Source organism: Ostrea edulis, chromosome 2 (genome assembly GCF_947568905.1).
Source record: "Ostrea edulis chromosome 2, xbOstEdul1.1, whole genome shotgun sequence".
NCBI lineage: Eukaryota > Metazoa > Mollusca > Bivalvia > Ostreida > Ostreidae > Ostrea > Ostrea edulis.
Window position 1 is genome coordinate 8804453 of NC_079165.1, and position 22466 is coordinate 8826918.

The 22466-nt window shown below is 34.1% G+C and overlaps 1 protein-coding gene across 2 annotated transcripts; it reads right to left on the minus strand.

The window, feature by feature from the left end:
* Positions 1–4064: 4064 nt before the first annotated feature.
* On the minus strand, positions 4065–22423 carry LOC125681289 (eEF1A lysine and N-terminal methyltransferase-like). 2 transcript variants are annotated; one of them, XM_048921312.2, is made up of 14 exons: positions 22327–22423; positions 18175–18283; positions 16496–16724; positions 14171–14379; positions 13429–13552; positions 13205–13323; positions 11966–12100; positions 11330–11516; positions 9744–9924; positions 9425–9547; positions 9221–9294; positions 6370–6505; positions 5173–5301; positions 4065–4452 (listed from the first exon to the last, which is right to left on the minus strand). In XM_048921312.2, exons 2-14 carry the CDS (start codon positions 18264–18266, stop codon positions 4121–4123), a joined length of 2070 nt encoding a protein of 689 aa, XP_048777269.2. In that variant the 5' UTR covers positions 18267–18283; positions 22327–22423; the 3' UTR covers positions 4065–4120. The 2 variants fall into 2 exon arrangements, with proteins under 2 accessions (XP_048777269.2, XP_048777270.2); XM_048921313.2 differs by lacking the exons at positions 4065–4452; positions 5173–5301 and adding an exon at positions 5317–6194 and having other exon boundaries at positions 22327–22411.
* Positions 22424–22466: the final 43 nt, after the last annotated feature.

The following is a 22466-nucleotide window of genomic DNA, read 5'->3' on the forward strand; positions in this document are numbered from 1 at the left end:
CATATTTAACCTCTTACAATCGATATATATATATATATATATATATATATATATATATATATATATATATATATATACACGATGGAAATTCTCAAATAGAAATGTATTGTCTACGTCCAGTTGCGATCCAAAATTAATGTTTAGTTTACTGCCGAGAGTAGTCAGATTACAATTAATATAGCCTACATTTGTAGTTTTTAATAGGTACTGTGCAGAAATGTCGGCAAAAGTTTAAGCATTAATTGAGGTTACACGTTTGGTATTCTCGAATTCAAATTCAACAAGAGGCCCATGGGCCACATCGCTCACCTGAGCAGCAATTCTTAGCAATAAACAAGCTTGAGCAAAACTAACATTATACAAGCAGCATGGTTCAGGGGAAAAAACTTGTCAAAGGTAAGGACTACAAATTTATCAATTATCATATAACGGATACGGCTTTTCATATTAACAAATTTCATTTGAGGATGCTTTGTGCCAAGTTTGGTTCCCTATACATTTGCATATAAAACTTAGATCCCTTATTGTGGCCCCTTCCTAACCTCAGGGGTCATGATTTCTACAAACTTAAATAACTTTGTTAGGAAGCTTTCATGTAAATTTCAGCTTTTCTGGCCCAGTGGTTCTTGAGAAGATTTTCAAATGACCCCACCCTATTTTTGCTATTTATCTCCCCTTTTGAAGGGGACATGGCCCTTCATTTGAACAGACTTGAATCCCTTTCACCCAAGGATGTTTTGTGCCAAGTTTGGTTGAAATTGGCCCAGTGGTTCTGGAGAAGAAGATGAAAATGTGAAAAGTTTACACCGACAACAGACAACGGACAAATTATGATTACGGATGAAAACCCTCGTTTATCATTCTATGCATACAATTTCCTGTGTGGTTAAGTGTACATGAGAGTGTGCACAGGATGATGTGATGCGTCTAGGTGGTAGTTTAATGTGGTATAGCGAGTGCTTGCACTGCTTGCTCCCAGCTGCTGCCGCTGTATAGCCCATCTGGGCGAAAAGGGGGCAAAATTGCATAAGTCCCCCCCGACAGTATATAGCCTCTCCATCACCAAGATCCTAACTGTACCTCTACGTGGTACCACACATCCACTGGCGCCTCACAGTTCCAGGCTGAACAGTTAGGGATCTCGGAGGAGCTTGGCCCCCAGAAGTGCGATGTGCAGGCCCATCGGCGGATGGATATGCCCTGACATCCACCAACCAAGCCCCAGTTGTAGGTTAAATAAATGGACAGGAAGAGTTCATAAACTTTGGTTAGCAGTCCTCCTAGGAGAAAGTCTCTTCAAAATCAAACTAGGACAGATGGGGTTCTATAGCCATGTCAAGCAGTCCATCTAGGAGATGGATCACTCTGATCACAAAACCTGGGCGGTCAGACTCATCCAGGTGGAAATCTTTTTTTTTTTAAATTCTGGATACTCTGCAATGCATATTTGTAATCTGCAGAGAACATACAGCATTCAGAAGGATTTAGAAGTATATTTTTTAAGTTTAATTAAACTGTTTAATTAAAGAGAGGAACAGAAAGAAGGTAATCTATTTGATATCATTTATTCATGTACATTGTGCACAGTGGATTTCTGATGCACGAGGTTTGGTCGTGCAACGTCACCGAATTGCGTCACGTCAATCCGTACCAATTCATATTTCATATGGCTTCCAGCAAAATTCAAACGCAAATATTTACCTACAAAAATTGTGACACGACACTGGCCCAGATGACGGTAACTCTCTCACCTATTTGTTTCTGATGTCGCACTTACTTGCATTCCAACATTCCGGCCTTTGTAGAACTTTTATCTACAAAGACGTCAAAGTATAAAACTATTAATATATTATTTTAAATATTTACAATATATTCATTGAAGTATCATCTCCACCCATTAAACATTGCAGATGATTGCAGCAAGAAAGAAATTCGTAAAATTTGAACTGCTCTCTCTCTCTCTCTTTCGTGCCCCATGCTTAGAAAATGATATTCCGACATGCAAGCACTGACAACATTCTAAAGCTATGCACTAATTCAACTTTGGAGTTTTTAGTATTCTGGTAACACCATTTACCAATATTTACACTACTGGCCATTGTCAGGCATTGGTCATTGGAAGGTGGTGATATTTATAAATATTTTCCCCATCATCAAAATATTGAATTACATTGAAAATAAGTCAACTTGCAAAAAGGTCAACAAAACAATGCAGGTGACGCATGTACGTAAGAAATGCCACGTGCTAACATACGCCATTCTCTCTCTCCACTGCTAACATACGCCATTCACTCTCTCCACTGCTAACACACGCCATTCTCTCTCTCCACTGCTAACATACGACATTCGCTCTCTCCACTGCTAACATACGCCATTCGCTCTCTCCACTGCTAACATACGCCATTCGCTCTCTCCACTGCTAACATACGCCATTCGCTCTCTCCACTGCTAACATACGCCATTCACTCTCTCTCTCCTAAAATATCTAAACATATGTATGTCTTTCCACTGCTTTGAGGGATTATTCATTTATCCACGTGCAGTCTAATTATGACGATGTGCCATCCCTCCTTAAGGCACTTGTTAAGTTGTTTGTGTATAAATACATGATCGTGCAATTGCATTTGGTTTTAAATTATGATATAAATACTGAAAACGCTCTGTGGGGCCATGATATAAAAGGGATAAATATAACCGGGAAAAAAAGATTTTAAGATAAAAATTAAAAATAAATTAGCAATTATAAAAATGAAATCGACGTCAGTCGTGAAATGGGACATCAATGGTAAGCCGCAGTCACTGGTTACCCCACACAGATGAATAATATACAGGTATTAAAAATATTTTAGGTCATATCCATTCACTAAACTTAATAGAACTTTAAATGCCTACGTCACATCTACATAAATAGCCCTGTATCAACCAAAATAAAAATAACCCCGAGTTGTAAATTGTTTTCATTAAACACAAAAGGCAGATTGACCGATATAATCGACTTTTATAGGATTTCAAAAACCATTTCGAAATAGATGATACGAAAGGCAGATAACCAAAGTATTCCTCACTCAGAGCCTACAACAAATTAAAGAATTCGTCTCAGTATAACTTACGAATTCAAGAATCTGTCTCAGTATAAAATTAACATTTTCTAAAGCATTGCATTTTTTTTTTTATCTACTGGGTGGGCGCAAGGACATGCAATTATTATGTAATTTTATAAAACTATTTGTAAATCCATACATTAAATCATTTGTAAATTCATGTATTAGATAATATTGCTAAAAACCCATTTTCATCACAAAATTTTCCTATGAAACTTCCTTTATTTTTGCATTATTCACAAATCTTTACATGAAAATTTAACGGAAAAACATTACCCAAAAATTGAAATCCTTCAAATCAAAAACTTTTTTTAATGGTGTATTTTATCAAATAATAGAAAATCCCACGTTACTACAGCAAAATTCTCCTTCATTTGATGCGTTCAAAACATTGGGTATCCTTTGACCTTAAATTAAAGATTTACAACATGGGAATACTAATGACATAAAACAAATCACAATATATGGATTCCTCACGATATCCGAAACCACTCACGTCCGAGTCGATGTATGAAGATGTCCGGCAGGCTTGCTGTACCCCGACGGTACATCTCCACCTCCGCTGTCAGTACCGAACACTAGTGCATCAGACTTCAAAAAGGAGAGGAGGACTATAAAGAACTTGTCTTATCCAAAACTGTACTTTATCGATAATAACCAAACCTGACTTTCAAAGGACATCTAAACCATCATCTTGCAAATCATTTTAAACTATCTGTCCAGTGTTGTAGTTAATGTAGTGAGATGTATACTCCGACAAAAAGCGTACAGCATATGCATGTACCCCATTTCGTCGTCGGTGGGTAGAATATTCAAAGAAAGATAACTCTCATTTTAACTTCCGTTTTACAGTTTCTGTTTTCATCCAGCGTAATCACTTGTAAAAAGCAACATTTTGCGTAGATATCAGTCGTGTTCAATCGATCAATAACACCTCAAAGCCTCAATAACAACAAAGAAATCTCGATTTTAAAAAAACTTTATTCTCCATCCCCCCCTTCCCAAATATATATTACTCTTCACCTACTGACCAACGACATGCCATCCAACATTTCAATGAGATCCACCTCTACCTTGCTATTGGAGTCTTTGATCATCTTTTGCATCACTGTTACATTGGCACTGAGAGCTTTAATCACAGGGTCCCCTGAACCCCCCTTCTTCTTGACCCCGGTCTCTGTTTTCTCTGTGGAGTCCTCACACAAAGGTTGGGAGGGTAAGGCATACAACACAGTATTCACATCATCTGTGAAGTCTTTAGTATATACACAGGGAAACACTTTCATAATGTCTTGGAACACTTGGCTTTTTAGTTTCTCGTCTCGACACACTACATTTATCATCAGCAAGCCTACAACGAACCCAACAAGGTCAGTATCATCTACGTTATTTCCTTGGTAATTAAGTACAATTTTCTTAACCTTAATTTCCACAAAATTTGACAGCATATTTCTATCTATACATCTCTACCCAGTTAAAATGTCCTGGAAATAAATGCATTAGTTATAATTTCAGATACAAGATATTGCACAAAACACTTTTTCTGTTGTGAGTTTTAACTGCAGGACAGTCCTTTTTATTCTTCTATCTATTCTAGATTACCAGAATCTTTTATCTATACTAGATTACCAGAATCTTTTATCTATTATCTAGAATACCAGAATCTTTTATCTATTATCTAGATTACCAGAATCTTTTATCTATTCTAGATTACCAGAATCTTTTATCTATACTAGATTACCAGAATCTTTGATCTATTCTAGATTTCCAGAATCTTTGATCTATACTAGATTACCAGAATCTTTTATCTATTCTAGATTTCCAGAATCTTTTATCTATACTAGATTACCAGAATCTTTTATCTATTCTAGATTACCAGAATCTTTTATCTATTCTAGATTACCAGAATCTTTTATCTATTCTAGATTTCCAGAATCTTTTATCTATACTAGATTACCAAAATCTTTAATCTATTATCTAGAATACCAGAATCTTTTATCTATTATCTAGAATACCAGAATCTTTTATCTATACTAGAGATCACCAGAATCTTTTATCTATACTAGATTACCAGAATCTTTTAGGAGATCTTTCACTGTAGACAGGAAGGATGATTCTACAAAAGGCAGGGGCGGACAACTCATGCCGACCGTTCTGTCTTTACTGTCTACATCTATGATCACAATGTCCTTCTTCTGTCCTGGAAATATATTGATTCTTAATGTACAGTCAAACTCATTTATAATGAAACTAGATTAAAGAAATCTCAATTATGATATTTTGTAAATCCCCTGTCACCGTCTTTACAAAACTGTTTAAGAAAAAAATTGTTACAAGACTTGGAAGAAATTCTAGGTTTTTAATGATATGGTATCTATGATTTATAATGAAATTAAATTCACATATTATAACCTCAGTCAAAATACCAATTATCGTAAACCTATCACATATTTCTGTCTATGATAAAGCTTTAAATATACATACACAAGAAAATTGTTCCCAAATATCATACATGTGCCATATATTGTATGTTTTTGAAATAAAAAATATGGAATATGTTTGTGTCCATCTATATTTAGATATAAGGAACTTCTTTAAATAAATATAATGAATTTCAATTATGAGGAAATTTCTCTGTAGGTGTTTCCTGGAATTTCTTACAAAATTGGATGCTGAAAAAGTTGACAGTGCATAAAAATGTAGCATTGTAGTATAAACTACTTCAACATTCATTTCCAGCTATGTAGCATACATTGGATATTAATGTTTTCTGACAGAGAGTGCAGTCAAAACCAAACAAAGAAAATTATAAAGCAGGATAATCCTCCATTCAATGCAGTACCTGTAGTCATTTGAACTCGTGAAGAATTTCTACTTGCTAATGCCTCACTTTTACTTATCTTAATTCTTAATTTTTTTTTATATTTGACCGAGCCTTTGCAACTAAGACAACAAAAACAGATATTTGACGCTGTGTTTTAATGTTCAGGTCAAATTTTCTTAAACACAAATCCTTACCTTCACATTCACGAGTGCATTATCCTATTACTCGTGCCAGTGAATCTGAATATCTGTTGTTCATATTTCGATAACCTAGAGCATAGGACATTGTATACCAATCAGCTGTTAACATTTATTTACAGTAACTAAAACAATTGTCATATCTCTATAATAAAAGCATACTGTAAGGAATGGTATATTTTTTGTTACTGTTAATAAGCGTTAACAACTGACAGTTATGTGACGTCCCGTGTCCAGACCCGCCTACCCTCTTTCACAGCATCTTGTACAAACTTCATCCCGTCAGCCACATGGGCTCGTTGTCTCTGATCCTCCTGATATCCAAACCACTTCTTGGCCAGCTCTACAACCGCAGGGTCAATGTCTACACTGTCGATTTCAATCTACAAATCAACCGCACATTCAATGATCACACGGTCAATTTCTATTTACAACACAACCACAGGATCAATGTCTACACTGTCAATTTCTATCTACAACCACAGGATCAATGTCTACACTGTCAATTTCTATTTACAACACAACCACAGGGTCAATGTCCACACTGTCAATTTCTATCTACAATATAACCACAGCGTCAATGTCTACACTGTCGATTTCTATCTACAATATAACCTCAGGGTCAATGTCCACACTGTCAATTTCTGTTTACAACACAACCACAGGATCAATGTCTACACTGTCAATTTCTATCTACAACCACAGGATCCATGTCTACACTGTCAATTTCTATTTACAACACAACCACAGGGTCAATGTCCACACTGTCAATTTCTATCTACAATATAACCACAGGGTCAATGTCTACACTGTCAATTTCTATCTACAATATAACCACAAGGTCAATGTCCACACTGTCAATTTCTATCTACAATACAACCACAGGGTCAATGTCCACACTGTCAATTTCTATCTACAACCACAGGATCAATGTCCACACTGTCAATTTCTATCTTTAATACAACCACAGGGTCAATGTCTAAACTGTTGATTTCTATCTACAATATAACCACAGGATTAATGTCCACACTGTCAATTTCTATCTACAACCACAGGGTCAATGTCTACACTGTCGATTTCTATCTACAATACAACCACAGGATCAATGTCTACACTGTCAATTTCTATCTACAACACAAACACAGGGTCAATGTCCACACTGTCGATTTCTATCTACAACCACAGGGTCAATGTCCACACTGTCAATTTCTATCTACAACCACAGGATCAATTTCCACACTGTCGATTTCTATCTACAATACAACCACAGGGTCAATGTCCACACTGTCAATTTCTATCTACAATACAACCACAGGGTCAATGTCCACACTGTCAATTTCTATCTACAACACAAACACAGGGTCAATGTCCACACTGTCAATTTTTATCTACAATACAACAACAGGGTCAATGTCTACACTGTCAATTTCTATATACAATACAACCACAGGATCAATGTCCACACTGTCGATTTCTATTTATAATACACCAAGCATCAATCGTATATGAATTATGGAAACTACAATCCATATTTAGTCTTACATATGTTATTTACGATATTGCATCATGTTCTGTCAATGCACAATATTTTCTATCTTTATCTTCAGCTGAAAATGCCAACTGTTTAAATGACTATTCAATTTTCATGGATTTAACAACTAAAGGATGTATAATTATATCATCCCTCCGAAGGAAATATGAATTGTTGATAGTTTTACAGATGTTTTAAAAGTAGCTTTCCTAGATACAGTCAATCAATAAATTCATGTCCCCAACAAATAGAGAAATATCTGTAAACTTCAGAAATGGAACCTTTTTTAACATAAGGGGCTCTCCAGTCCACTGCATCATCTTAATTAAACACATCCTGTTCTTAACTACACATCATTTGTAGCAAAGTAACATTGCAACCCACACATGAAATTTTGAATTCCTTTGTTTTTTCTAAAAGTTTGAAATGAATAGCATTGGTTGTTTACAGTGATTGTTTACAGTAAATCATTAATGATATTATTCAGTGATTATTTACAGTAAATCTTCAATGACATTATTCAGTGATTGTTTACAGTAAATCATTAATGACATTATTCAGTGATTGTTTACAGTAAATCATTAATGATATTATTCAGTGATTGTTTACAGTAAATCATTAATGACATTATTCAGTGATTGTTTACAGTAAATCATTAATGATTCAGTGATTGTTTACAGTAAATCATTAATGACATTATTCAGTGATTGTTTACAGTAAATCATTAATGATATTATTCAGTGATTGTTTACAGTAAATCTTCAATGACATTATTCACTGATCATTTACAGTAAATCATTAATGATATTATTCAGTGATTGTTTACAGTAAATCATTAATGACATTATTCAGTGATTGTTTACAGTAAATCATTAATGACATTATTCAGTGATTGGTTACAGTAAATCATTAATGATATTATTCAGTGATTGTTTACAGTAAATCATTAATGACATTATTCACTGATCATTTACAGTAAATCATTAATGATATTATTCAGTGATTGTTTACAGTAAATCATTAATGACATTATTCACTGATCATTTACAGTAAATCATTAACGATATTATTCACTGATCATTTACAGTAAATCATTAATGATATTATTCAGTGATTGTTTACAGTAAATCATTAATGATATCATTCACTGATCGTTTACAGTAAATCATTAATGATATCATTCACTGATTGGTTACAGTAAATCATTAACGATATTATTCACTGATCGTTTACAGTAAATCATTAATGACATTATTCAGTGATTGTTTACAGTAAATCATTAATGATATTATTCAGTGATTGTTTACAGTAAATCATTAATGATATTATTCAGTGATTGTTTACAGTAAATCATTAATGACATTATTCACTGATCATTTACAGTAAATCATTAATGATATTATTCAGTGCGGTAAATCATTAATGATATTATTCAGTGATTGTTTACAGTAAATCATTAACGATATTATTCAGTGATTGTTTACAGTAATCATTAATGATATCATTCAGTGCAGTAAATCATTACTGATATTATTCACTGATCGTTTGAGGTATTAAGTTGTTTTACCTGTGGTATGTGATGATGAAGGAAGTTTGGTAATCCCCCTCCCCCAAGTCCAATCAATACACAGCTCAATTTCTCTAAAAATAAAACAAAACAATTAGAAAGGAATATGCCTTCTCTTAACGTATAATCTACAAAGTGATCAATAATCTGTTTAATCATATCATTTACATGCATGCCAATCTGAGGTTCTCTTTCTTAACCTACCATCTCTCTTCACAGCAGATTTCAGAAATCCTAATCCCGTCACCATAGCAACATAGTAATGGCTGGCAAGATAGCTGTGGTCAATGACATGTTTCTTCTTCCCTTTTACTTTTTTTTTTGGTTCTGAAACAATTACTTTTATCAAATAGGACATATTTAAATTTAAATGAAATTAAATCTATTGTTCTGCAAGATAAATAAGCAAGATGACTAAAAATGCATTTCACACGATTCACCATGGTTAGAACACAAAATCCATTGCCTCGAGGAATAAATCAAACGGTGAGATGATTAACCGTATGTATCCAACTTGACTTACCTTGCTTCAGTCTGGCCTCTGATTGGATAACATTTGGACAGGAAATGAAGATAAGTCGCCTGAACAATTGTCCTCCGTCAGCCATTACATCTTCCACCACATAATTCCCGCTCATTTCACTGTGACCTTCACAGACCACCGTCCGACTTCCAATGTCATCCCCCAGGGACAGGAAGGGAATCTGTATAAAATATACGGAGCAGACTGTAGCCTGTGGTTTATATTACATTTGAGTGTTTTCTGAGTGGGGATACACGTCTGTAAATAGTTTTCCACTAATACTCAGCCATATATCATGCCTTTTTCACATGTGCATTCAATTTCACTTTGAAATAATTTCATTAGAACAGAACAAAAGTAAATTTATACCATGTTCACACAGCAGAATGATTTGTTAACTAATACAAATAAATTCTTTAGCCATTCTTATGCAAATGGCATAATTTTGGTAAAAGATGATGTTATCAAGATTTTTTTCTTTTAGATTTACCACAAAGCCAACTTCTGAAGCTCTAAAATAATTTTTTATAACACCAAATATTTTATACATGTATTACTAAGAGAACAGCTTTACATTCTAAGCAGGTACATACAATCATAAATTTGCAAATTACCATTGGAGCTAATAGACAACAATTTTAGTTGTCAGATTAAAAAATAATTCCTTCTTTTTGACTTCACATCAGTATATAAACATCACAATAAAACCCTGTGTCTATTTGCTCCCATGCATGAAGATGCGATTCGGATTCGATTTGCTAAGTGTTCACAACTTAGAACCAATTAATTCACTATATGCTATAATTTAATTCCCATTAAATTTATTTGCGTAACAGGATGCAACTCTTGCACAAATCAAAATGTGATTTAATTTGCATTAAATATCTCTTCCTGTGAATGCAATCTTAGTGTTAATGGTGTGCTATTCGGGCAACATTTTTTCCTTAAGACCATTAAAACATGTCACTAATCACTAATCGCAATGAAGTCTAGGAGTTTTGTCATTTCATCTGTATATATTGGCTGGTTTGAGCCATACCAAGCAAAAAGGGCTCTTGAGAAATATCAATTGTTGTTAAGATATAACATACAATCATAGATGGCAATGAACAGGTGATTAACAAACAGGTGATTGGTAATCATTACGTTTTGACATCACATTTTTTTTCTTCATTATAATGATGTTTTAAAACATGTTGGATAAAATAAGGGTCATTTTTGCTAGAAACGGCTCATTTGATTTCCCCAAAGACAAAGGTTAACACAACAATTTGCAACTTAAGATCACACATATCAGAAAATATTGTACCTTGGTTTTTTTAATTGTTGTTTTCGGCCCTTTTTTTCATATACATGTAAACAAATGAAGATAATGAACAGAGATCAATCTCATAACTCCTAAAGAGAATACAAACTTAAGAGTAGGGTAAACATGGACCCCTGACAAACCAGAAGTATCCATTATTTGGTTTTATGTTTTGTTTGGGTTTTTTTTATTTTCCTTGTTTGGTTTTTGTTTTCTTTAAATATATTGTGATTAATTAAACCATATATATTAATTAATGTCGATTAGCGCTTGTACAAACCTGAACTCCATCTCTGAATCCTGGTGGTGCCAGTTCTATAACTTTAGAAGACAGCTCTCCTTTTACACTGTCCATGTCAGCGTAGGAGTGGTGCCTATTGAGACAGACCACCACCAGTCTCTCAAAGCCGGCATTCTTAGCCAAGTGGGATCTTCCTTCTTCTGAACCAAACAACCAGTCAGTTTCCCTAAGAATTTAGATTACATTACATACACATTTCTCTTGATTACCATATTCTGTATGCCAAATTTGTAAATACATAGACAACTGGAAATAAGATTCAACACAGTTGTCATCCTTGTTTTTGAAATGATAAAAAAATATGATAATAACCTATTGCGTGGATAAAATTCAGTGACACCTCATGAATCTGGACAATTTTGTGTGGCAGATGGAATTGCCCAGATTAATTACTGCCCCAATAGCTGACTCCCTTCCATCAGTATTTACTATATTTAACTAGGCTGGGTAATCACTGAACAATTAATTCCAGATATTGTGAATGAACAGAAATGATTTACATAATTATAGAAATAAACTTCAGTAAAAAAGAAAAGAGCATACAAATCCAGTTCAAATAAGATTAGATATCTCCATATTTATCAACATTATCAAAAAATATTTCTAACAGATTACCTCCCTTGTGGTACAATAAAGATGGCAAATTTCCTGAGGCCTGTCTCAATGACATCCACGATATGGAGGGTGTAACGGGGCTCGGAGGAGGAGTTTGTAAACAGGGTCAAGGACACTTGTTCTCCGTACAGGTTTCTACCAAACAAAATAACAATTCTTAGTGAGGGGATACATAGCATATTTTGGGAAGTGAGTTACTTCTACAAGCACCGGAGTTAATGTTCCTACCATCCTTATATACCTCAGATATATTAGTGATATTTAATAACATTTATAGATGAAAAAAATAATGAAATAACATAAACTATAAAAATACAATAGTTCTGAATATTTAAAACATGAAAATACAGCTTACTTCACTTATACTGAAAGCTATTCAGAACCTAGCTTATTTTGAAATAAAGACTCTCCCCCAACAAATCTTCTTTCCTTTGAACTGGAATGTCAGTTAATTTGAAATTGCTGATAATGAAATATCTCTTAATTAAAGGTAAATCATTGGTCCACTGCACTGTTGAGTTATTTTTATAATGGTTAGGATGAAGTACTCAACAATGGTCGTCATCACGGTCGCTAGATAAAAAGATAGGTTTCCTAAAACTAGTGTTTTACCTATGACATTTTGATTATATGTATCTAATAATATGATAACAAATAAATTGTAGAGGGGGTTCTTGCTGTACATTGATCACAAAACCTCTAACAGGCTGGAGTAGGAAGTTAGTGAACTGCATGTTTAATATCACATGAATGTAAGAATAGAAAAATCAAGACTACAAAGTCGTCTGAAACAGTTTGCTATTTGTAGGACTCAAAATGAACATATGCCTGTCAGTCCTTGACAGGTTAAAAGTCTGGTGTGGACCAATTGACATTTACACCAGTCAGTCCGATGGGACAGGTCAATTTTCTAAAACTTCATGTTGGAAAACCCACTTGTCTAATCCTAAATATACATTTGGCACTCCTCTGCAGATATCAGGAGAATACAATTTAGTAAATATAGATTTCACATCCCTGTAATGATATTCTTCAAGGAATATCAAAATAAAATCCCATTTTTTTATTTGAATAACATAAATATGTTTAAAAATTTTCTTGAAAACTCTGAACTATTTAATTTTTCTGTAGACTGGATGAAATTATACCCTGTCAGTACAGCTGGACTGGTGACATAAACAGCTTGTTTCCAGCCCTGATTTGAACCTAAATCTACATTGAAATATAACAATCCACTACCTTTTGCTGAGTTTTTGCCTGATCATTCCATAGTACTGAACCTCCTTAATCAGAGTCTTTACGTCGTCGACAGACTCGTGTCTTGTTATCTTATCTTCCAGGCTGCTTATTTCCAGTATCTAACAACAAATCAAATTCCTGAATTACGAATAATCAAAACTGTTAAACAACATTGTACGAATCTCATTTATGAATACTAATTTCATGCTGATTTTGGTTCTTACTGATTTCATATTTGCCATTTTCTTGAATTTGGTGAACACAGTGGCAAAGACTGGTAGGTGGAAATCCTTTTCTGTGTTTTCGGAGTTCTCTGTTTCTATCTTGTGAATCCTCACAGGCCATCCCCTACAAATTTCATTACATATTTTATTTGCATTTCCAATGTTTTTGTTTTCAATATATCAATATTGATAATTCCATCATTTTTGCCTTTGATATATTTATGCATGTAAATCGTAATGATAGCATTTCCTCATGAAAGCGGCAGTAGTGAACACTATGCGTATGAATCTTGATAAATATAGGACCGGTATGTCTATTTTAAAGGCTGGGTATTCTGACAGAAATGAAAGAAGAATGCAAATATAAGAAGTAAATTTCATTTTTGAACATACATGAGAATATGAACTGCAATGATTTACGCTAACATACTTTTTTCATGAAGCGCTTGCAGTTCATGCCCTCTCTTATTTTCAAAAATGAAATTAATTTCTTATCAAACAAAATTTTCTCTCTCCTGATTGGCTGGATAGAAAAATAAATATGTTCACAGAGCAGTTCTGCACAAGAGATGACAATAATGATTGCATTTATTCACCTTTGTCATATATCTAAGTATAGAACAAGGGAAAACTAAATTTGATAACGATCTCTATTCTACGCATGATATAATCAGTGTGTGAACTAATTAATAATAATCTAGATTCATTTTCGATATCTCTGCACTGCTTCAAAAAAACTTACACATCAGGAAAATACTGTAGAACTTTGTTTAAAATATGGTCTTGCATCAGAGATATGCAAATGTATCGACCCCCAAACTTCAGTACTCTCCCTATTTCAGTGAACAACTTGTCAATGTCTTTAATCACAGCATCAGAATCATCAACCATCAAGGCGTCTAATGTTCCCTTGTCCAGGACCACGCTGAACGCTGAGTCTTCAAAGTCCATCTGAAATCATTAATGTAGTTTAAATTGAAAAGCTAGTTCAATACATGCAGTTAAATTTCACTTTCATCAATGGCCCAAGTTTGCCTGATATTTATGCCACCTGTAAACAAAATGGGGGTGGGATGGGGTATACTGGAATCACCCTGTCTGTCTGTTTATTTGTCAGACTCTGTTCAATTGTCATTATGTTCAAACTAAGAGGAAGTAAATGGGGTGGGAGAGTATATACTGGACAGGAAATAAATGCTCAGACATTATGTACAGATAACTTATGACCTAAAGAAGTGTCATGGCCTTGCGCAAGTTCATTTGAGATCCTGGGGAAAAAGTCAATATGAGAAAAAATTAGAAAATTCATATCTAGGTCACAACTTAGTAAAGAGTTTAAAATTTATATCTAGGTTATAACTTTGTAACAAAGCAACACTAGAAGTTCCTTCTTGACATAATATAAGGTTTTAAGCTTCAATCAGGAGGAAGCAAGTGAAGGATTTAAGCTTTATTCAGGAAGTGAGTCAAGGCTTTACGCTTCATTCTGGAAGTAAGTTAAGATTTTATGCTTCATAATTCAGGAAGTAAGTCAAGGCTTTATGCTTCATTAAGGAAATGAGTCAAAGCTTTATGCTTCATTCAGGAAGTGATTCAAGACTTTATGCTTCATTCAGAAGCTATTCATACTTCATTCTGGAAGCAAGAGAAGGATTTATGCTTCAGTCCGGGAGTCAAGGCTTTATGCTTCATTCAGGAAGTTGGTCAAGGCTTTTATGTTCCTACGTGTACAATATGAATTATAATATGTTCACAAAAATCTATTTGTTTGAATATGTCATGTCTTGACCAACAGTGGTTTTTGAAAATGAAAGATTTCCAAACCATTTTTACTTAACTTAACCAAATGACCCATAGGCCACATCGCTTACATGTACCTGAGTAACCAAAATCTCACATAAAATATTAAATCCCAATTATGGCCCTACCTGGTCTTAAGGGCCATGATATGAACAAAATGAAATCTACTCTACATAAGAATACTGGCATTTCACTTTAACATATTGAACCATTGTGATTCTTTTGGGAAAAGTTTTTATGCAAAATTTTAAACCCCACTTGCAGTCCTGTCCAAACCTCAGGGTAGTAATGATGTGGACAACTGTCACTAAATGAAGATGCTTGCATATATATATATATATATATATATATATATATATATATATATATATATATATATATATACTAATTACCATATTGTACCTCTGGTATTCTTCAGGGGTAGATTTTCAAAGAATTCCTAAATAAAAATTATAATGTGCCCCTCCACTGGCATTAGATGTGATGGTGTGAACAAATCCTGGCCCTAGACATGATAGTGTGAACAAACCCTCGCCCTAGAGGTGATGATATGAACAAACCCCAAACCCAGGCCCTAGACGTGATGATGTGAACAAATCCAGGCCCTAGACGTGATGGCTTTCACATAAGTTATAACTTTTCTGGTTCAGTGGTTCTCGAGAAAAAGATATGCAACAGACCAGACAGGTATTAAAACCTGGGACCCCTGAATCTCTAGTCAGGTGCTCTACCAAATGAGCTAACTGGCCACCAGTAATGTAACCTGTTTACCGCTATATTCCTCCCTACTTAAATGTCTTCACACCTAGGAGATATCAACCCTAGATCTTTATCCCTTGGCAGGCATTTTTATCTTTCAGTTCCAGGGGCTGACCTATGGTACCATATCAAATGTAACAGGAAGGGAGAAAATGCAACAGACCAGATCAGGATTCAAGCCTCCTGAATCTCCAGCTATCTGGCCACCGGTCATCAAACCAATCTGACCGCCATAAAATAATCAACTTTATTTTCACTTTTTCTTAATTATTTTCCTCCTGGAAAGGGGCATGACTCTTCATTTAAACAATCTTGAATCCTTTTTACCCAAGGAATAGGGTGCTTTCTGGTGAGTTAAAAGTATGGGTGGAATTGGCTTGATGATTCAAAAACGTGAATAGTTTACCGACAACGGACACACTATGATCATTGATGATTTGAAAAGCTTTCAGCTCTGGTGAACTAAAAATAATGAGAATGAAAAAATAAAACAAAATAAGCTACTAACATTAAGTGCATCCATTTTGAGGAATTTCATGTCTGGTCTCTGCTCCCTGTTTCTGTCTGTCATCTGTCGGACCACAACATCGCTGATATCAATGTTTGTGATGTTATGGTGACCAACATCATACAGATTCTCACTCAGAACTGAATTCCCACAACCAATGACCAGGATTTTGTCTGCTGTTTTCACATATTTATGTAGAACTGTGCACAGCTCTGGATATTCTCCATACCTAAAATACATTTGGTGTTAGAAGGCAGTAAGTTTCTAGAAGAAAAATAGTACAACATGTAAGAATAAAATAGTACAACATGTAAGAATAAAATGATTACGGACATATGCGATGTTTCTGACATTTTCTCTAAAATTATTTTTTTCATCGAGATATGAATAGTCCTTCTGTGATTTCCGAAATAGGTTAAAATTTTATATTGTACAGTAATATTACCATACTTTATATATCAACCTGGGTAGCTCAGTGGTTAGACCACCTAACTAGAGATGCAAAGGTCTCAAGTTCGATATCCGATTGTTCAAAATATTTTTCTCTTCTTGCTACAGTAATGTCCATTTATACAACTTACTGTAATACATAAGAGCTGATGTTACGTTTTTATTGCAACAACTAGGAACTATCAAAATATGCTAACTCTAAAACAGACATAGTAATCTTTTGTAGAAACAAGATAGAATGTAAGTGAATCGTACGTGAGATGTCACCCCAAAAAAAGTATTATTCAGAAACATTGTGTATACATGTCCTTACTGCAGGGAGCCTCCCAGAATGAATTTTATCGATAATCTGTTATTCAGATTTTTTTTTTTCAATCAATAAATAGCACTTGTACAAGTTACTATATATGATCTAACAAAAGAGAGCGACTGAGTTTTTTTTTTGGGGGGGGGGGGTGCACTCTGCTGTAGTTGTCCTTACAAATAAGAGATATCATTACCAAGGAAGTTTTTGAAATATGTTTTAAATTAACGTCAGATTCAGCAGCACAATGGTTGCAATACAGAATTCTACATAGAATTATACATGTTAAAAGTTACTTAAAAAAAATCAAAGTTGTGGATAATGATATTTGCTCATTTTGTGGACACAGCTCTGAAAACATTGAACATATTTTTGTGTTTTGCGACAAAATAGGAACTTTGTGGAACCAACTAAGCTTACATATTTATGAGAGAACAACAAACAGAATTGGTTTCAATGTTTTTAATATTATTTTTGGTGATTGTCCATTACAAAATTCCAACAAAGTAATAAATTTCATAATTTTATATACCAAGCAATATATATATTTATGTTGCAAACAAAACAGATCACCATCTTTTGAGGGTGTATTACAATATATTAGGATGAAATATGAAATTGAACATTGTATATTTTCAAAAAACTGTAATTTTAAAAAATTCAGTACAATCTGGGCTGTATGGAAAAATATTTTTGATTAATGCCTTTCCTCTCTTTACTTGGTACTGTCAACCTTATTATGTTATTATAACTAAACTATGTGTGTGAATGTATGTATGGATGTTATTATCAAATACTAAAATTTGCAAATAAAAAAAAAAAAAAAAAAAAAAAAAATAAGAGATATCCTTCACTGAAGCTAAAATAAAAATCATTCAATATGCCTTAAAGGGGTTTTGTAAATTTGAACTAAGACAAAACTTACCATTCAAAGGCTTTTGTTCCTCGCTTCTTAAAGAAGTTTTCCCAGTACTCAGCCGACTGGAAATCCTTGTGAGTTTGAGGAAGCAGATTCATTTTGATGAATCAAACATCTGAAAATGAAACATCAAAAGTTTTATTAATGTTTCAGGCAACGAAATTAAAGGGAAATACTCACTAAATGCAAGTTAAAAATTAAATTGCAAGTGAAAAATCACAAGCGATCGCAATTTTTTGCGAGTGAAGAAAAACGATAATTTTTCTGGATTTTTTTGGTTTATTGGCTGTACTTTGAAGTCTACAATAATTTTGTGCATGGAAACACTTTACATAATGATTATAAAAAAATATTGAAAAAGTAAACATGGATTGAAAAAATAACTAAGGCCAAGTTTATCTTGGTCAGTGATGCAGAAGTACTTCTGGCGTCTCAGAGGCGTCTGATTTAAATAGTAAGCATGTTGATCTCGTCCATGTTTACTCAACACATGAAAGTTTTAGTATCACCGCTTCAGTGTCCTGCTGTAGTCTATAGTCAAACACTTCGAGTTCATGTTTTTTTTTCAACTAGAATTTTTTAGATGAAATTTACAAAAGTTTTGAATATATAGTTTGATATGACGCTAACATGTCTAACAGTTTTCAAGATTTCAAACCATGTGATGTTGTAAATAGATGGTAGATCTCTGGACAGTGAGTATGCCACACAAGTGTACTCTATGACCCTCACCATGCACCAATGATACTTGTATGTTGTCTGCTAATTCATTAAATGGGAAATGAAAGAACTCTCAATCTTATTTTTATCATTGCACTTTTTAAAAGATTTTCCCAATATATTGATATAAAGACATCCTTGTTTTCTTAAATTCCTGTAAAAAAGCAAACGATTGAAAAATGCTAGTAAAAGTTCAATTTTGCTAGTTGGAAAATTATCCACAAGCTAAAATTTGCTAGTATCACTACATGTACTAGCAAATTTTAGTATAATTGCAATCCCTGTTGTTTAGCGCAGAGTGCTGGCTCGTACAGCAAGCTCTTATGACTAAAGCGCACGAAATAATCCGAGCTAAATCTAAACCTTTAAGAAGAAATTTTTTTGATGCCAATCCCAGAAGTCCCTTGTCAAAAATGGCGGAGATCTCGCAAAGTCACACCTTGGACTTTGATTGTGAACTTATGGAAATTATCATCCTAATCTTGTGGTCTCCTAGCTCTAATTCAGTGCACTATTAGGCATAATGTTTAACGAAGTGCAATGTTGATGAAAGGCAGGGTAAGATGATGTGTGATGTCATGTCTATGTTTTGACGTATGTCATAATAAGACTGACAGTGGCAGATGTAAATACTTGTTATTTCTATATGTAAAAGTCATGCTACGTAAACATTAGGTATGATACTTAATATGGCATCAGATACAAATTGTGTATAATTGACTAATAAACTATGTGAGGGAACACAGGTACTGAATTTAAGCTAATTAGAAAATTACAAAAAAGTAAATGGAATTCGGATGGATCGAAAAAAATATTTTGAATCTTTGTATTTCCCACACCTAAAAATAACAACAGCTTAAATCTATTTCCTTGGCACGTCCGGTAATGGAAACCATGATGACCACCCCACCCCCATGATAACCTACCATGCCACTTGCTATTAATGACTGAAAAATCATTAATTAATTCTAGTTTTGTAAATAAATCTTAAAGTATCCTTACAACAACAATGGAGAGGAGCTCAGATCTGTTGCAATTTATTCAATAATTATGTATGTGCATGCCGAAATATTTCATCATTGTGTTACAACTAGGATTATGTACAATATTATAAATATTGTTCTAATTTTCTCTTCTGAAACATGGGAGATTGTTATATGAATTTCATTACAAAAAATTTAGATAGGTGCACATGGGGGGGGGGGGGAGGGGGGGGGGTCCACGTATGTTTGTGCAATAGTCTTGAATTTATCAATTTATTTATAGTCACCATTATATTTAAATGTGTTTTATGTTCAAAGGCAGTGCTGTTCACACAGTTTTACAAACTTGAAAGCTTTGCAATAAGACTTGGGCATTTTTGTCACACAATCAGTGACTTGGAAAGATTGAGAGTTCAGTAGATATAAGGAAAGTAGAGGTAGTCGAGAGCATACAGTTGCACATTAAAAGTTAAGCAAGTCACAGTGAAGGCAGCAGAAATAAAATGTACTATAGTATAAAAACATTTCAATCGTATTTATGTATACATAATAGCGAGCAAAGCTCGTCTCGCGAAGCGACAACCTCACTCCAATGATAACACATTTGAGTCACATGATTTGCTCTTCATCAGCTGAAAAATTATGAGTATTTCCCGTAATGCTTCTGCAAAAATGTTGCCCTCAATGTGGTATACTTCGTGGACAACCCCGTAGATAAAACAAATAGTTTGGAAAGTACCAAAAATGTTATTAAATTCCAGACAAGCTTTCTCATACCTTTGAACATTTTGTTATTGATTGGTTTGAAAGAAAGAAAAACCAAACATTGCAGCTAATATGACGTCACAATGCACCGCGTTATATTCCCCGCGTTAAATGAATAGGCGGATTTTAAAAAAGCATAAAGCTGTGTTCCAAGATGTTATGGATCTTCGCTCGTCTCAACGGTCACATCGTAAAACATATTATGTTTTAATGATTTGATATAAAACCCTGGGAGAAAACTAAAATGGACTGTTTCTGCTACCTAATTTCATTCATGTACTCAGTATTTGGCAAATAGATATTGTTTAAATTCAACCTGATCAAAGCATGAATATTAGAGGGTGAAGCCCTCTCACGGCCCAAAGGGCTCTCCCTATAGGTAACACATATGTAACCTGTAGTTAATGTTGTAAACTTTCTTTCTTTTTTGAATTTCCTTCTTTATAAAATGTCTTACTGTTATGCCCTCTGGGCCCAAAATTGGAATAAACTTATCTTATCTTATCTATATACATGTTTAAAAGGAAAATATAGAAAACTAATGAAAAATTAAACCATTCCTATGGAACTTGAAAATTTTGGTCCTAATGGCATCGATTCGAATATCAGTGCGTGGACATGTATTTCTCCACTTTGAATTTCATCTACCCTAGTTCACGTCATTCTGAGATGTTACATAAAATCCGTAAAAGCATTGTAAATCTTATTTTTTTAATCATATATAATCACTCCTTGATTAACGCGATTGTGCCATGTCTCCTATGTTTGTAAATTTGCTAAATACCAACGTTGAATATGATGTAACAATGCACTGTTTACATGAATTGCGTTATATTTCCCGCGTTCAATATATAGGCGGATCAAATGTCCAAAATTAAGATGCTTTGATAAAGCTCTATCCTCGTGCTAACTTTGGGTTGTTTTTTGTCCTGTTTTGGACAGGTTGGGAACACTTCCCCTATAGCAAGATATTCTTGCTAAAACGCGATTGTCACTCTCTAGCGAGAGTAAATATATCCCGTACAACCGAGAAAAACACCTGTGGAATACATCTCTTCGTGTTTCACGTGAAAAGAAGAAAAAGTGCTAAAATGTGATGCTTCTGCAATTATATAAATCAAAACAAAAACACTCACGATGTGTATTGGATTTCAGACTGCTTCTCTCTTACGCAGCAACTTTGATATGAAATTTCTTGACTATGTTGTCAATTTCATAGAAACAATTCTCTTCATGTTGAGTGTGTGTCACACTTATTCAGCATTGCACGGGATTTGCCATTTTTTTCAATAAAGACGCCAAAACACCTGATTATGGTAATGTTTATTTCTCGTTAAAGGAGGATAATCGCGTTTTAGCGAGAATATCTCGCTATAGGGGAAGTGTTCCCAACCTGCTGGATATAGATACTAATGCCAATACTTTTTGCTTCGCCCTCAAACACGGTCACGCCGTAAGAAATATTACCAAATATGTATACTGATGTAGCTGTGCTCGCTCAAACGGTAGCACCGTCAACATATCATAACACCTGCTTTACATACTACATAGCATTACATTTACATCCCTGTCAAGAAAATACGCAAATGAACGGGTATGTCATTGTCCGTGTGATTGTAGTGGGTTTGGTTTCTTCTTAACATGAGAACATACCATTACACATTAGGCCTATGTCATAAGATTTACTCACTTAGAAAACTTTAATCTTCAATATGATTGACTTCAGACTTGGCGTGTACTCGCTTTGCAAATCAGTGTCGATTGTACACTTTAATTTTCACCAGAATATAAACACTTTTTGAGCGTCTTCGAAAACGTTTTCTTGATCAA

Bases quoted from the DNA above. Each gene is read 5' to 3' on its own strand.
- LOC125681289 (XM_048921312.2), bottom strand. From the start codon at position 18,266: ATGAATCTGCTTCCTCAAACTCACAAGGATTTCCAGTCGGCTGAGTAC. The intron at 11,517-11,965 runs GTAATCTGTTAG...CTAAATTCTTAG, and splicing joins TTTATTGTACCACAAGGGAG to GGAAACTGACTGGTTGTTTG. The intron at 5,302-6,369 runs GTAGGCGGGTCT...ATATATTTCCAG, and splicing joins ACAAGATGCTGTGAAAGAGG to GACAGAAGAAGGACATTGTG.